Source organism: Saxophila tyrrhenica (assembly GCF_035928015.1).
Source record: "Saxophila tyrrhenica strain CCFEE 5935 chromosome Unknown scaffold_1, whole genome shotgun sequence".
Taxonomy (NCBI): Eukaryota; Fungi; Ascomycota; class Dothideomycetes; order Mycosphaerellales; family Extremaceae; genus Saxophila; species Saxophila tyrrhenica.
The window spans coordinates 1,189,201-1,204,775 of record NW_027041733.1 but is presented as its reverse complement, the minus strand read 5'-3'; the positions used below and the strand labels follow the sequence as shown (position 1 = coordinate 1,204,775).

Genomic DNA, 15,575 nt, shown 5'->3' with positions numbered 1-15,575 from the left:
TGTAGAAGCTAAGTTTCAAAACGGATTAGCGATTGTCCCAGATGCACTATGGTTCCGTTCATCAATTTCATACCCATAGGCAAGAATACCGGAGAACGCAGAGGCCATCGATCCGATGAGGTAGAACACCGCGTTGCGCTTCTGAAGTTCGAACCGTGGGTACCAGCATGAAAGAAGGTATGCACCTGTGACATTGGTCAGTGAAAGGTCATGGTGGCTGGTATCCCGATAAGCTGCTTACATCCTGGGAAGAAACCCGCCTCAAAGATACCCAAGATCAGGCGCAGAGGAATCATCTGCTCCCAGGTCCGAAGGAAACCGAAGCACATCGCCGTGGCACCCCACAGGACTGTAATGGTTGGTAGAAAGACGCGGGGGCCGAGTTTGCGAAGTACAACGGTCGCCGGGGGCTGGAGGAGAACGTAGGTGATGAAAAAGACGAGGGTGATTGTGCTGTAGCGGAAGCCTTGGTTGGTGTGCAGATCTGCCTCTCTCGTTAGTGGCACGTTCATGAGACTTCTCCTGGTTGTCGTCTCATACCGACACCCATGCCACCGACGCTGGCGATGCCCAGATTCGTCCTGTCCATCAAGGACACGCAGTACATGAAGCCGCATGTCAGGACAAGTCGAATGTCGATCCTGCGAATGATCTTCTTCTGCTCTTCTGGCGTGAAGACATCGATTCGTGACTGATCGCTGAGGTGAGAATCGGAGTTCTTTGAGAGCGTGCGCTCGAGTCCCACGGCATGATGCGACTTCTCGACGTCTGCCATGGTTGCTGGGGTGGTGAGGAAAGCTTGGGAGAGATAAGTAAAGTCAAGCAAAGACGAGATGAGCGGAAACAGTACTTCACAGGATGCGACTCAGGACAACCACGATCTCGCTCTTGACCAAAGCTTGGTGACACGGTGATGATATACATACTTTTCTTTCTATCAATTGTGCCGCGGTAGTTTGCACGATTTGGTGCTCGCCAAGTGAGGGCGATGGAGAGCCAAGCTGACGGAAGACATAGGGAGGCAGGCGGTGGTCTCGCCCGCTCACGCCACGAGCGAGATCCGAGCCTCGTGGACGAATAGCGATCGGGGATGGGCGTCCAAATCTCAAAACGCTCCCCAGACAACCCCACAGCCGGGGTGCGGGTAGGGTGGGAATATCAGTAGGCGAGGTCGCCAAGGTATTGGTCTGGACTTTGCAGCTGGGATCAGCTCGTCAAGCTGCATGGTTGGCATGCGCTGGGCATGCGAGCAACACCACGTTATCGTGCCATCCGTTTCGACAGCGAACCCACGAGGTCACCCCGTCTCTAGCCGCCTGCAAGTTGGACCGCGGTTCGTTGTAGCACGGTCGAGCGCAAGCTCTCGCGGAATTGGCGCATTCCCCGCTTGGTGAGGCTTAAGGAAACGGGTCGGACATTGCGGCGACATTTGGTCGTGATGAGATTCTCGTGCGTCCATGCTTGACAAGATCCTGGTACATATCCATGCGGGGTAGAAAATCCGGAGAGGGAACCGGCGAGTCATTGCCACTGTTCACGACCGAAGACATTTCGAAGCAAAGGTCTACGACGCAGCCCAGCCTTGGCCAGACGACGCCACATCGCGCCAGTGACAAGTAGGCCTCTTTCGATAGCACATTCATGGTTCGTCCTGCAGGTAGACGAGTTGGAATCGGAACCGGAAACTGCGGGGTTTAATTGTGATAGAGCGAAAGCGCACAAGTCGAGTCCCTTCTGCATGCATAAACATTGAGCATTGGTCGAGATGTTCGAAAGTCGCCGCAAGGACCTCGTCGGGTCAAGGATATTCCACGCAAGAGGACGAAGGGAATAAGACGGCTTCTCGAGCTACCGGGTATTGTAGGATTTCAGGAGCTCGGTGCTGTCCTTTGCACCTTGTGCTTACAGGCCAGAGCATCGTCGGCATCTGATCGCGGTATAGAACCAAGTACGTCACTTGATGCTGCGTGGCCGCTTGCGTTGCGCGTTGCTGTCATCGTGACCTTCAATTGGAATCGCCTGGAGCTTTGCCATGTCGATGCAAACCATCAGCAGGTCTATGAGCTCGCTCGAGCGTATACAGCTGCAGTCGAGGCCTTACCGTGCTTACGAGCGCAGCTGGATTTCCATCCTATAATGTTTTGCTGCTCCTTGAATGTCAGATCTGTCAAACCAAGCTTTCAGAGCCTAGTTTCCGTCTTCTTCGGTACCGCACTCCTGGACGACCTGCGTCATACCACCCCAGGTTCTCCTTGACTGTGCCATTAAGGAGCATGCGGTTTCCATATATGGTGTCATTCGTGGAACTGTCATCCTTCGGACACCGCAAGGATCTCACAATGAGGACGGTAGATGTCTGGAAGCTCCGTGAATGGCCTCCTGTACGCCAGTCCACGACATGAAAATCCGCAGTCAGAACTCAAACAAGTCTAAGTACGAAAGCTATTTCCATGGCGTCTGCGCAGCATGCTGATGCTGGTCCACTCTCGTCTCTCCAGCGACAGCGTAGTCCGACCTGGAATAGAGTCCCGAGCAAGTCTGATGTCCTGGGTCCTGATGTTGCGCGTGATATGGCCCTCGACCATGGTCAAGATGATGCTTTGCAGTCTCTGAGTATGCAACAGAGATTGGATAAGTTGATCGCTCGGGCAGGCTGCTTGTTTCTTTTAGATGATAGATGATAGTATGAAAGGCAGATGAAGCATGACTGGGGATAAGAGGAATGTGCAAGAGTGAAGCGGCTCGAACGCAGCCTACGTCTCAATTAACTGCACCTTCGTAGCTGACCGTGAGGACAACGAGGCCAGCTTTGGAAAAGTGATGGACACAGCTGCTTTTATACCACTGAAAGGCATGATTAGTCTCCATCCTCTTCCTTCCCCCAGTCAAACATCTGCACCTCGGGAGTGTGCCGAAATCGGAAGCTCGAGCCTCCGCGATATGGATCGTCACTGTAGAAACTTTCCACCTGCTTGCATTGAGTCATTTTTGGTTGATTATATCTCGCATAAAGCAAAGAAGAAGCACTACATCTGGCGAATGTCAACAGCATACACCATGTCAGTAGCCAGAGGCATTGCCGCGCCAAATCGCTGGCTGCGATGCGCCGCGCATCACTCGAAGAGAAGATGCTATGCCTCAGCATCAACGGCAGCATCAAGTCTGCCTGCAGACTACAGAAACGCCATTGAGGTATGTCGTAGGTCTTACCATCCTGCTGCGCCTTGCTGAATTATAGTATAGAAAGAAGCCTCACTACCAACCCCCGATCCGCCTTCAGACTCGCAGACCGCCCGGATAGTCAACACCCACATGCAATACATGGTACCGACCTACGTGAGACCTCCGCCTATGTTCCACAAAGGTGAGGGGTGTTATCTATGGGATGTGGAGAACAGGCAGTATCTGGACTTCACGGCTGGCATCGCAGTCAACGCTCTCGGCCACTGCGATCCAGAGATGAGCAAGATTCTCTATCAACAGGCACAGACTTTGGTCCATTGCTCGAACCTCTACTACAACCCATGGGTGGGTGCATTGAGTGAGCTGCTAGTTCAGAAGACGAAGGAAGCGGGCGCTATGAAAGATGTCGGCAAAGTGTTCGTCTGCAATTCCGGCAGTGAGGCCAATGAAGCGGCAATCAAATTCGCTAGGAAGTGCGGAAAGGAGGCACAACCAGATGGTAGCAAGAACGAGATTGTGAGCTTCCAGGGCTCGTTTCATGGACGCACAATGGGTGCGCTGTCCGCAACGCCAAACCCCAAGTACCAGAAACCATTCTCGCCGATGATTCCTGGATTCAAATATGGAACGTACAACGACATCGACGGCATCAATGATATTGTGACAGAGAAGACCTGTGGTGTGATGATCGAGCCCATTCAGGGTGAGGGAGGTGTCAACGTTGCTACGCAAGAGTTCATGCTGGCCCTCCGAAAACGGTGCAATGAGGTTGGAGCGGTGCTTGTCTACGACGAGATTCAATGTGGACTCGGCAGAACTGGCACGCTCTGGGCACATGCAAACCTGCCACCAGAGGCCCATCCAGATATCCTGACAACAGCGAAAGCACTCGGGAACGGGTATCCTGTCGGTGCTACTCTGGTAACTGATGAGGTTTCGAGCAAGATCAAGACCGGCGACCATGGAACCACCTTTGGCGGCAATCCTCTAGCCTGTCGCCTGGCGCATTACATGGTCTCTCGGCTGTCTGAGAAGGAGCTGCAGCAGGATGTCGTGAAGAAGGAAGCTCAATTCCGAAAGCATTTCGTTGAGCTTCACAAGCGCTTCCCAGAAGTGGTGCAAGAAGTGAGAGGACGAGGTCTGATCTTGGGTCTGCAGCTGAACTCGGATCCGACGCCTGTCATCACTGCCGCCAGAGAGCGTGGACTGCTTGTCATCACCTGCGGCACGAATACATTGAGATTCGTCCCCCCGCTGATCATCTCTCCTGAGGAAATTGACAAGGGTATGGCGATTCTCAGCGATGCTATGGATGCTGTGTTCAGCAGTCCTGAGCATGTGAAGGGGACGCCTGGGCAGCAGGAGATGCGATGAGCCCAGATTTATGCGATACAGATAGCGCTCTAATGGGTATTTGACGGAAGTGGCGACCAACAGAAGGACCATTCTCCAGCAAGCGAGATCACTGGCGCGCACACACCTGGGGACGCGGGATCTGGAATACCTCGCAGCAGTACATGGTGCCACCGCCGGCACTGCTGATTCATGAGTGTCACGAGTAACCTCGACGTCGGGCCTCACTCAGAACACGCCAGGCTTGCCGCGGACTTCAAGGGCTCGAGTTGGAGACATCTCCAGCGCCTGTACATAGTCTGCTCGCTGGCGAGGAATCTTCGGCGATGATAGAAGGAGAATAAAATACCAGCCAAGCTGTCCTTCAACCAACCCTCCAGACTCTCATTCCACCCACCCAAGTCTCCGCTACATTACCATCCTCATCCAGCACCACGAAATCAGCCCGCCTACCAGCTTCCAGCTTTCCTCTTTCCTCATCACCCATGAGTTCAACCACATTCTCTGTCACGCACTGCACCGCTTCAGCGATCCTGCAGCCACTCCACTTCATCATATTCTGAACGCACTCGCTCAAACTCGCGCACCCACCGATGAGCGTCTCGGTACCTTCGATGACCACTCGACTTCCCTTCTTTGTTTGGTTGAACGGAATCTGCGAATGGCCAGGGTACGTGCCGTCTTCCAGCCCTGCTAGCTCGATGCTGTCCGTGATGAATACGCATTTCTCGGGGTTGGAGCGGAACAGCATCGTTGCAACGGATGGATGCAGATGATTGCCATCGGGTATGATGGAGAACCACGGGCTGGCCAGAGTCGTGGATGGTGCCGCTGTGACAAGCCCTGCGAGTCCGGGGTCACGGTGGTGGAGAGGGGCCATGGCGTTCAGGGTGTGGGTTAGACAGGTGGCGCCGGCTTCGAGGGCGGTGAGGCCGTCGGCGTAGGATGCATTCGAATGGCCGAGCGAGACGCGGATGTTTCTGGATACAAGATCGCATATCAAAGCGCTGGCATGTTCCAGCTCAGGAGCGACTGTCACGAGTTTGAGCGTAGAGTTGTCGGTAGCGATATCGCCGTATACGTCCAAGGGCGAGGTTGACGGTTGGTGGAAGAGGGAGCTGTTGTGGGCGCCTTTCTTGCTGGGATGGAGGTATGGCCCTTCTGCGTGTGCGCCTAGAAGGCTGGCGCCGTTGTCGATATCTCTAGGAGCGAGAGCAGGTAGAACTCTTTTGAACTCTTCACTTGCAATTGTTGGGATCGTGGCATAGAAGCCTGTCACACCAGTTCTGGGAAGATATGTCGAAACCTTTTCAATCTCGGCTGCGTAACCCTCTTTGTCTTCGAAGTGGGTGAAGTGGAAGCCTCGCGCGCCATTGGTCTGTAGTTCGAGGAAGCCAGGCGCAACGACTGCATTGTTCAGGTTTATGATGTTGGGTCCCCCGACGATGACTCCCTCGTCTGGGTATAAGACCTCGTCCAGCTTGCCATCGGAGACGATGAACGCGGACTTGCTAGCGGTGAGTACGCCGCCAATGCAAAGGCGGCAGTTGGTGAAGATAGTGCTCGATTCAGGTAGTAGAGATGCGTTCAGGGACAATGCGGTCTTGGGATGATTGGGGACGGAGAACTGAGGGATTGAAGGCATGGATCACGACTGAAGGAGAAGAAGTGGTATAGAGATGCCTTACGATGCGTTGCAAAGGTCAAGGAGATTCAATGTACCCTCTTGCTTCTCCTCTTGGATGTCTTGAACCTCACACCTTCCAAAAGAGGCCTTACCTGCTGTGGAGACGTCGAGCTTCGCGTCCATTGCAGACTTTCTGGCCGAACAACCTGTCTTGGTACGAGACTGCAGAATGGATGTGCTGTGTCGCTGCTGATGAGTATGACTGCCGTCGCCTAGGGGGTTGTCAATGCTTCGTCAATGTCTTGGATGATCGCCAGATCCACGCATCCCAGCAGCGATCGTGGCCCGACTTCCAGGCGGGCGGCTTGCATTTTCCAATGACTGCCAAGCACCACTGACGTACCTAACTCCCGATTGTTCGTTTGCTTTCAGGTTTCGCGTACGGGGGTCGTGCTGTGGAACGCACTTGCATCAAAGTCGTAGCTGCCGATATTCGGAAGGAGAGGAGAGGACGTCCTTGCTGTCGTTCCTCCTTCACACCCAACATCCGGGTTTGCGCCGTCCAACAAGCCTTCACTCCCTCAGGCAATACCACGAGGGGAGCAGTCACAAGCATACCAGGTGAAGCGGACGTTGATTGATTGGCGTTACCCAACGACACCACAACATACTCGGACCGCACAACATCATGGCGGAGGAACCGAGCAACGCAGACCCGGCTACTCTGCAGCAGCAGGCCGGGCCTGGCGGACATTGGAGTGGGCGCAACAAAATCCCCACGGTCGGCCAATTTATGGAGCGGCTGGACAAGGACAAGAAGGACCGCGACAAGCAGATTGACGAACAGAGGAAGCAGCGAGAACAGCAGAAGAAGCTAGGCGGCTCTGACGTTACTGCACACCAGAATGCCAAAAAGAAGGAGCCTTCTGGCTCGCAAAAGACGGTGACCGATCCCGTAACAGGAAAGCAGGTCACCATTGAAGACGTCAACGAGGAATACATGGAGAATGTCAAGAATCCCGTCTTGTCTGTGCCCAACGCCAACCTTGGCAAAGATACGCCTGTCAAGACCGATGCGAGCCAAAGCAATCCAGAGTACAAGGAGAAGCAGGATGTCACTGCTCCGCCAGATCCCGTGACAGAGGGCAGCACTTCTGATGTTCCGATCCAGGGTGAGAAAACCAATATTCTGTTCCATCCGACACCTTCGGTCAGCTATGAGCCGACGTTTGCCAGGCTGGAGCAGAGAGGGCTGTATATGATCGTGGGAGTCTTCTTTGCTATCATCATGGTCGGCAAAATGTTCGGCGGCCGTTACTTGGGCTTGATCCCGCTGGCCATGTGTGTGAGCTCGGGCATCTGGCTCTGGGTCAAAGAAGTTGTTCGCTCTGGCCGCGAGGTGGAATGGGAGAGCGAAAAGGAACGCGGCAAGACTGCGACGGCCAACCTACTTCCCGAGAGCGTGGAATGGATGAATACCCTCCTCGCCATTGTCTGGGGACTCGTCAACCCAGATATGTTCTCCGCGGTCGCTGATACCCTCGAAGACGTCATGCAGGCTTCGGTTCCCGGTATCATCGAGAACGTTCGCGTGGCCGAGATCAACCAGGGTAGCAACCCCATCAGAATTCTGAGCCTTCGTGCGCTGCCAGACTCCCACGATGAGATCAAGGAGCTCAAGAAGTCAATGCACGAGGAGAACAAGAAGACCAAAGATCCCCAGGAAGCCGCTGCCGATGAGGAAGGAGGCGACTACTACAATCTTGAGATCTCGTTTGCGTACCACGCCGAGCCGAGTGGGAAGCGAGCGAGCGACAAGGCGAGAAACATGCACATGCAGCTGGTCTTCTACCTTGGTATCAAAGGGCTCTTCGGTGTTCCGCTGCCGATTTTCGTCGAGTTGCAAGGTCTGGTAGGCACTGTTCGCCTACGTCTCGCAATGACGCCTGAGGCTCCCTTCTTGAAGACACTGACATTCACGCTTATGGGTGTTCCTCACGTCTCAGCGGGCTGCATTCCCATGCTCGAGAAAGCTCCCAACCTTCTGAACTTACCGCTCATCTCACAATTCGTCAACTATGCCATTGGAGCTGCAGCATCAATGTACGTCGCTCCAAAGTCGATGAGCATCGATATGCGTGCGATCCTGCAAGGCGACGACATCACGAAGGATGTGCAGGCCCTTGGTGTTCTTTGGATCCGAATCCACAAGGCTGTCGGTTTGAGCAAACAGGATAAGAGAGGAAGCAAATGGGGCGGCAGTGATCCGTACATCACGCTCACCTTCAGCAAGTACGGCAAGCCAATGTACTGCACTCGTGTCATCACCGACGACTTGAACCCAGTCTGGGAGGAGACGACTGCTCTGCTCGTTACACCTGAGCTCATCAAAGCCGATGAGAACCTCAGTGTTGAGTTGTGGGACAGCGACAGGCACTCGGCGGACGACATTGTCGGCAAAGTCGAGCTCAGCATGCAGAAGATGATCCAGCACCCGGGCAAGATGTACCCACAAGTCTCGAAACTGGCTGGCATGAACGAAGGCTCCGAGATGCCAGGTGAGCTGCATTGGGAGGTCGGATACTTTGGGAAGCCTCAGTTCAGGCCTGCTCTCCGCTCCGATGGCAAGAATAAGACTTTGCCGCCGGAGCTGAGGGACAAGCCGGAACTGCAAGACGAAAAGGGTGTACAGAACACTGCCGACGACGACGCCGTGCAGCATACGCCCCCGGATCCACTCTGGCCGTCTGGCGTTTGTAGCATTATCGTGCACCAGATTGTCAACCTTGAGCTTGAGAACGTTCAGGGAACTCAAGGCAGCAGGAAAGGTCGGGAGTTCGAGCCTGCCAAGCCGTATGGCGAGGCTACCGAGGAGTCGGGCGCGACACTACCAACAAGCTACTGTACCATCCTCTACAACGACCAGCTGGTATACCGGACTCGTGCCAAGGCTGTCAGCAGCAAGCCAATTTTCAACGCAGGTACCGAGAGGTTCGTCCGTGATTGGCGGAGCACGATCATTACTGTCACAGTCCGCGACAGCAGAAACCGAGAGCATGACCCCATCCTTGGCGTGGTGCCGCTCAAGCTCAGCGATATTCTAGAGACTTCATCTCAAGTCACAAGGTGGTATCCGCTCGATGGTGGCATCGGCTTTGGCAGAGTCAGAATTTCGCTTCTCTTCCGTTCTGTCGAGACAAGGCTTCCACCTCAACAACTGGGTTGGGACGTTGGCTCATTCGTCTTCGCTTCCGACACGATCGAGGCCCGTGGCTACAATCACCATGCTCGCATCAAGCTGCGGACCGGTGGTTCAAGTGGCAAGATTGGCCGTGGCAGCTGCCATGCGTTGAAGGAGGAGGGCAAAGAAGGCTACTACTGGGACCTTGTGCAGAATCGCAAGGAGAACGAGGAGCTCCAGGGCGAGCGTATCAGGCTGCCTGTCAAGTACCGCTACCGCTCGCCAGTGGTCTTCGAACTTCACACCGCCAACAAGCGGAAGGCGGATGCATACGCTGTGCTGTGGCTCAACACGTTGATCGACAACGAAGATGTGGATATCGAACTGCCCATCTACAGGACTGGAGCGCCACAGCGGCTCATTCAGAACTACATCACTGGAGAGATGATCCAGAATGCGGAAGGCGAGCCAATGCCTGGCCTGGACGATCTCCAACAGGCAGGCACACTACACTTCAAGGGTCACTTCCAGGCTGGCATGGACGAAAGCCACGGCGCATTCGTCGCAGACAACGATTCAAGGGAGACGTTCGAGACATGGGAGGCTTGCTACGCCGAGGGCGTTCGCACCCACCTGGTGGAGAAGGAACTTCCAGAGCGTATCAACACATTGCACGAGGAGAGCTTGACGCAAGGACGGGATGTGCTGAAGGAAGCCAGCGAGGATGAGAAGCAGAAGTGGCTCGCCAAGACTGGCACCGACTGGTCTGGTGCGTTTGGTGACGATCCAGCGAGGTACATGGACGAGAGCGGCAGGAAGAGAAGAGAGCCTGGCAAGGACGCGCCGCTCGGTGAGGGCGAGCATGAACACGACCCTAACAACCCATCTTCAGATGAAGACTCGGATGACCTCGGCGTTCAAGATGCGGCTTCTCGCAAATCGGTCGACACGATGGAGTCGGGCTGGACGGCTGGCACGAACGAGTCCTCGATGAGCACGAAGGACATCAACAAGCAGAACAAGAAGACCGAGGAGCGTAAGCAGCGTGGTATGATGCAGTGGAAGCCTGCGCGCAATCTCAAGTTCGCAAAGGACGAGGGTCTGATTGGGATGAGGCGGTTGAAGAATAAGTATGAGCAAACCCCTACTGTGTGTCCGAGACGTTCGCTGACTCTTCTTTTCTGTAGGATGACCGGCGGTCTCGAGGGCAGGCAGCCGGGTGTTGAGACGGAGACTGGCACTTGAGGTGTCTCTGAATGCTGCATTAAGTTAGGTAGAGCGAGCACACATTTGGCGCAGGCGTGGCGTTAGGAGCAGTCTTCGTCGGGCGGCTGACTATGGAGGGAGGATGACATGAGCAACTGGCGCTTGTCGTTATCTAGATGACGTGAAGCTATTGGAAGTCATATCCATGCCATGCTTTCAAGAACTTTTTTTGCTGCACGATATATTCGCCCATGCACGTGACATATACTTCGCGGCCAGCTCGTTCTCGTTCAACTACCGACATACCGAGGCGAACTTCCTTCCTTTCATCTTCCCACACAATCAATGGCATCATGTTCCGCTAGCTGCCTTCAAACTCAAGTCTAATCTCTAGTGGCGACGCAGGTACAGAAGGGTTTTTCCTGCTTAGCAAGCGGTAGGGTGTTGACAACAACGTCAGAAGCTGGTAGAAGAGCGGTGGGTCAAGGTTAAGTACAGAAGCATATCTCGATGATTCCCAACATCTCACATTTCTGAGGAGCAGTATACCATTTCCTTGCCTTTGGTACCCTCTTGAGTTCTCGTTCAGCCTTTCGATATAAGGGTCAAAATGGGCAGCGCACCAGAGCAGAGCAGGCTGTTTGAGCCCTTGAAGATAGGCGACCATACGCTCAGCAACCGCGTGGTAATGGCACCTCTTACCAGATTCCGCGCCGACGACAACCACGTTCAATTACCTTTCGCCAAGGAGTACTACACGCAAAGAGCAGCGGGCTTCAAGGGAACACTCCTGATCACAGAGGCCACCTTCATCAGTCCTAAAGCAAGCGGTTACCCCAACGTCCCTGGCATCTGGAACAAGCAGCAGATTGCTGCATGGAAAGAGATTGTGGAGAGCGTGCACAAGGCAGGTGGGATCATCTACCTGCAGCTGTGGGCTTTGGGCAGGACAGCGAATCCTGAGGTCAAAGAGAAGGAAGGTACGGGCGATGTGGTCAGCTCCTCGGACACGCCGGAGAACAGCGATAAGCCGGAGCCGCGGCCACTGAAGGAGGAGGAGATTCAGGAGTATATCAAGGACTATGCTACTGCTGCGAAGAACGCTGTAGAGGGTGCCGGCTTTGACGGTGTTGGTGAGTTGGGCAAGTCTCACGGTGAAACCAGTTGATACTGACTTTCGGTCACAGAGATCCACGGTGCGAACGGGTACCTGATCGACCAATTTTCGCAGAGCGTCTGCAACCAGAGGACCGACATGTGGGGTGGCAGCATCGAGAACCGGTCACGCTTTGGGCTCGAGGTTGCAAAGGCAGTGGTTGATGCCGTTGGCGCGAACAAGACCGGCATCCGACTTTCGCCGTGGTCCACCTTCCAGGGCATGAAAATGCCGGAGAAGGATATTGTACCACAGTTCTCGCACTTGATCAAAGGCCTGAAAGACCTTGACCTGGCGTACGTTCATCTTGTCGAATCAAGAATAGCCGGGAACGCGGACATTGAGGGCACCGAGAAGAACGATGTTTTCATGGACCTATGGGCACCGAAGCCGTTCTTGCTCGCTGGCGGCTTCACTCCGTCTTCTGCTCGGGACGATGTCGACAAGGCTTACAAGGACAAGGACATTGCTATCGTTTTCGGGCGGTACTTCATCTCCAATCCGGATCTTGTGTATCGGCTGCAGCACGACATCGAGTTCACAAAGTACAACCGCGACACTTTCTACATCCCGAAGAGCAAGGAGGGCTACATCGATTATCCTTACTCCGAAGCGTGGCAAAAAGAGAATTCCAAGCTCTGAATGATGGTGGATTCCATTCGTAGAAATGAGATAGCTTACACTAAACTAGACTCTGCCACATGGCCGACCTATTCTATCTGCCATGCGCACTGCTGCCACGACCCTGCCATTCAGTGTCCTGTACTACTGGCTATCTACGTTTAGTGCGGATTCTCGGGAGATCGAAGCGCCAGTGTCGGCGGTGCTGGTTTTGCCGGCATCGCCTTTGGCTTCTTGCGGAGGTTGTGCTTGTAGGTTTTCCAAACAATCTTTTCAGCCTCCTCTGTGTTAATCTCGGCACATATCTTCCACCAGTTCAGATCAGCAAACCCGCCAGTTCGCAACAACAGGTCTCCCTTGTTGCCCCTCTCGTCCTGCGCGTGGTCTCTGATGGCGCTGGAGTAGTCCCCTTTGTGGTTCCCCGTGAAGCCCTTCTTGGGGGCTGGGAAGTTGGTTCCGGGGTATACTGTCAAGCTTCGGTCCAATACGCGCCACTCTGGTGCGGCGTTCTTGATAAAGCCCGCAGGCTCGCGGTACAGGTGTTCGTTCGCCAAAGGCCAGGGTGACAAGTCGTACTCGTCCCATGGATTGACCCTGTGCATGTCTGCTGGCCATGACAGTTTGGGAAGCTTTGGTGGAGGCGCAGGAAGTAGCTGATCGTCGTGAACACCAGGTGCTGGACCCTTGATGCTTCACAATCTGGCTGGTGATGGAGTTCGGCGTGCGCTTGAGTATTTCGAGTAATGTAGAGCGCCTGAAAGAGAGAAGCAGTATTATGGAAGAAAGGAAGCTCGCATTGGTGCTCCTGACGCCGAGCTAAATAGGCCTCTGAGCGGGCCAGCAGACTTACTGTGACACAGTGCGAAGGAGGCGAACAATTGAATGGTGCCGCAGTGGCGGCGGTGACTATTCGCAAGACGCAGTGAATGAAGGGGCCTGATCTTTGCGATGAACTCTTGCAAGCCGCGGCCGCTCATTTCTTCGGCCTTTCGTACTGAGTAGTTGCTACATAGTCCTTTTCAGGTCCTTTGACGATATGTGTAACCTCGAACTCCCGCAAGGCAATTCCACGGAGCGGTATCCGATAACTAGTCGTGTACATGTCCTTTATGCAAAGGTGGTCCGCCTTGGCAATGCAGGCACCGGCTTTGCGTGCTTCGGCTGGTTTGACAAATTGTAGCTCGTGAAAAAGATAGTCGACTTCGAGGGGTTTGTCCGGCTTGACGAACCAGACACTCAGTGAATCTGTCGCTTCCGTGTATCGGTAAACATAGCGGCGGCTTGCGTTCATTGCAAAGCCGGTTGACGTGGTAAAGGTGCCAGACTCCACGTAGATGTACTCCAAGTCAAACTTGTCGATGGTTGGCAGACGTGGGTGGAAACTGGCGGTGCCTTCGAGAACTCCGGAAGGAAACGTACTTGAGGCGCTTTGGATCTTCCGAGTGATATTCCACTTCCCGTGAAATGCACGAAATGCAGCTCGTGGGACATACTTCCCATTTGTGAGACATTCATGCCACTCCTGGTGCAGCTCATCCATTATAGCGTTTGCTTCCGCTTTATTCGTCGAGGGCGAGAGGTAGCGCGCTGGTGATATGCAACCTTCGCGCTCGCCAAATGCTTGATGATTTTTGTCCAGTCCAAGCTCATTGGCGATGTCTTCGAGATAACCCAGATAGTCGCTAAACCAGAACTGAGGAACGTCCGCAGCCTTGTCGTGCATGCTTTGCCGCAAAGCTAGCAGTTTGTCTTTTGCTTCGTACCATCGCCTCTCGGACAATCTTCCGTCGAGCCATCGGTGTGCGGTCAGCTTGGCCTGCATCTCCATCATTCCCCAATATGGACCCTCGTAGAACCCAAGGAAGGAGATGTTCCGTAAGTCTCTGGTCGTGGTCTGCCACTGCTCCAAGATCATGGGTAGCCTCAAGCTCATTGCGTCATATTTGATCGCCTCCTTCGTGGCATCGTCAAGGATTTCCAAAGCCGAGCTTGGATTATACCCATTGGCGTAGATAATGGCTGCAACATCCTTGAGGGTATTCTCCTCGCCCTGCTGCTCGACATGTGCGGACACAGTGCCGTCTTCATTCGGTAACAATCGCTCTACGCGGCCAGGTACAACATCGATGAGCCCACTTCTTACGTACTCTGGATAGCTCTCCGTGAGGGCGACATACGTCGTCCCTCGTTTGGCACCTTTCGCCGATACCAATGCCGGGCTGATGTCGGACTGATCACCACCAACCATTCCCTGCATCATTCCGTGGACCATGTCTCGAACCTCCATAGTCTGCTTCCCTGCGTAGGACCCGACGCTTGCGGGACGCCTGCCGAAGTCGTAGAGCTTGAAATCTAAAGGAACATAGGACCTTGAACCTTCTTCGTATTCGTTGAAGTGCGGCAATGCATATATTGGCCTCGGTGTGACATGAACAATGGTCATATCTTTGTACTTGGCTGCCAGCACGCGGTCTGGCGACCATTGAGCGTTAGACAACTGGAGGGCGACTGCTGCCGCCGTCTCCCCTGAAGAGTTACCCCCTCCGAGCATCAAGATCTTTTTGCCTTTCACACTGCCGGTTCCAGAGAAGAGATGATTCAGGTCTCGAAAAGCGGAGCTGTGTATGATCCTGACAGGTAGGTCGGGTGTGCCATTGCTCATCCCAGCCACGCTCTGTTCTATGGACCTTGGCTTTGCGAAGAAACCACTGGCCATTATCAGGTAATCGAAGTGGTGGCATTTGACCTCTCCCTCGCCATGAATGGCTGTCACATCCCAACCAGATCCACTCTGCTCGACTTTGTGCACCTCAATGCCGAAGTGGATGACCGAGTCCGGGATGTACTTCTTGCGGTACATCTCCAGATACCGGTTTGCCATCCAGGCCTTTGGAAACATGGGTGGTTTGTGGGCGTTGGTTTGACTAACTCGAGTGAGATCTTTGCAATCTTCGCCATAGTCGACGTTCTTCCAGTCCAGATCAGAGAATCCAACAGTAAACCGGGAGAGGTTCGTAGGGGTGAACGGGCTGAGGAAGCCATCTTTTGACTCCCGATCCAAGGCCCAGATGCCGCCGATTCGATCATTCTTTTCATACACCGTGACGTTGAACTGCTCGGTCTGTATGAAGGTCTTCGCCGCGACCAATCCAGCTGGTCCTCCGCCAACGATGCAGAGAGACTTCATCGTGTATTTTGATGACTTGGAGCCTGGAGTAATCATGCTCCAGACGTTACCGTCTCTTACA

The 15,575-nt window shown here is 54.1% G+C and overlaps 6 protein-coding genes across 6 annotated transcripts; 3 read left to right on the top strand and 3 right to left on the bottom strand.

Annotated features, from left to right (window-relative positions):
* Positions 1–15: 15 nt before the first annotated feature.
* On the bottom strand, positions 16–775 carry LTR77_000530 (uncharacterized protein; the record flags this gene model as incomplete). The annotated part of the gene is made up of 3 exons (XM_064797795.1): positions 16–185; positions 242–484; positions 541–775. The coding sequence occupies 3 exons, from the start codon at positions 773–775 to the stop codon at positions 16–18; spliced, it is 648 nt and encodes a 215-aa protein (XP_064664029.1).
* Positions 776–3,057: 2,282 nt separating this feature from the next.
* On the top strand, positions 3,058–4,557 carry ARG8 (acetylornithine aminotransferase; the record flags this gene model as incomplete). Its single annotated transcript, XM_064797794.1, has 2 exons — positions 3,058–3,192; positions 3,244–4,557. The coding sequence occupies 2 exons, from the start codon at positions 3,058–3,060 to the stop codon at positions 4,555–4,557; spliced, it is 1,449 nt and encodes a 482-aa protein (XP_064664028.1).
* Positions 4,558–4,900: 343 nt separating this feature from the next.
* Positions 4,901–6,181, bottom strand: LTR77_000528 (uncharacterized protein; the record flags this gene model as incomplete). Its single annotated transcript, XM_064797793.1, has 1 exon — positions 4,901–6,181. The coding sequence occupies one exon, from the start codon at positions 6,179–6,181 to the stop codon at positions 4,901–4,903; it is 1,281 nt and encodes a 426-aa protein (XP_064664027.1).
* A 670-nt stretch (positions 6,182–6,851) lies between these two features.
* On the top strand, positions 6,852–10,589 carry LTR77_000527 (uncharacterized protein; the record flags this gene model as incomplete). The annotated part of the gene is made up of 2 exons (XM_064797792.1): positions 6,852–10,474; positions 10,532–10,589. 2 exons carry the CDS (start codon positions 6,852–6,854, stop codon positions 10,587–10,589), a joined length of 3,681 nt encoding a protein of 1,226 aa, XP_064664026.1.
* Positions 10,590–11,160: 571 nt separating this feature from the next.
* LTR77_000526 (uncharacterized protein) lies at positions 11,161–12,348 on the top strand (the record flags this gene model as incomplete). Its single annotated transcript, XM_064797791.1, has 2 exons — positions 11,161–11,683; positions 11,738–12,348. The coding sequence occupies 2 exons, from the start codon at positions 11,161–11,163 to the stop codon at positions 12,346–12,348; spliced, it is 1,134 nt and encodes a 377-aa protein (XP_064664025.1).
* A 140-nt stretch (positions 12,349–12,488) lies between these two features.
* Positions 12,489–15,514, bottom strand: LTR77_000525 (uncharacterized protein; the record flags this gene model as incomplete). Its single annotated transcript, XM_064797790.1, has 2 exons — positions 12,489–12,921; positions 13,323–15,514. The coding sequence occupies 2 exons, from the start codon at positions 15,512–15,514 to the stop codon at positions 12,489–12,491; spliced, it is 2,625 nt and encodes an 874-aa protein (XP_064664024.1).
* Between the last annotated feature and the right edge of the window lie 61 nt (positions 15,515–15,575).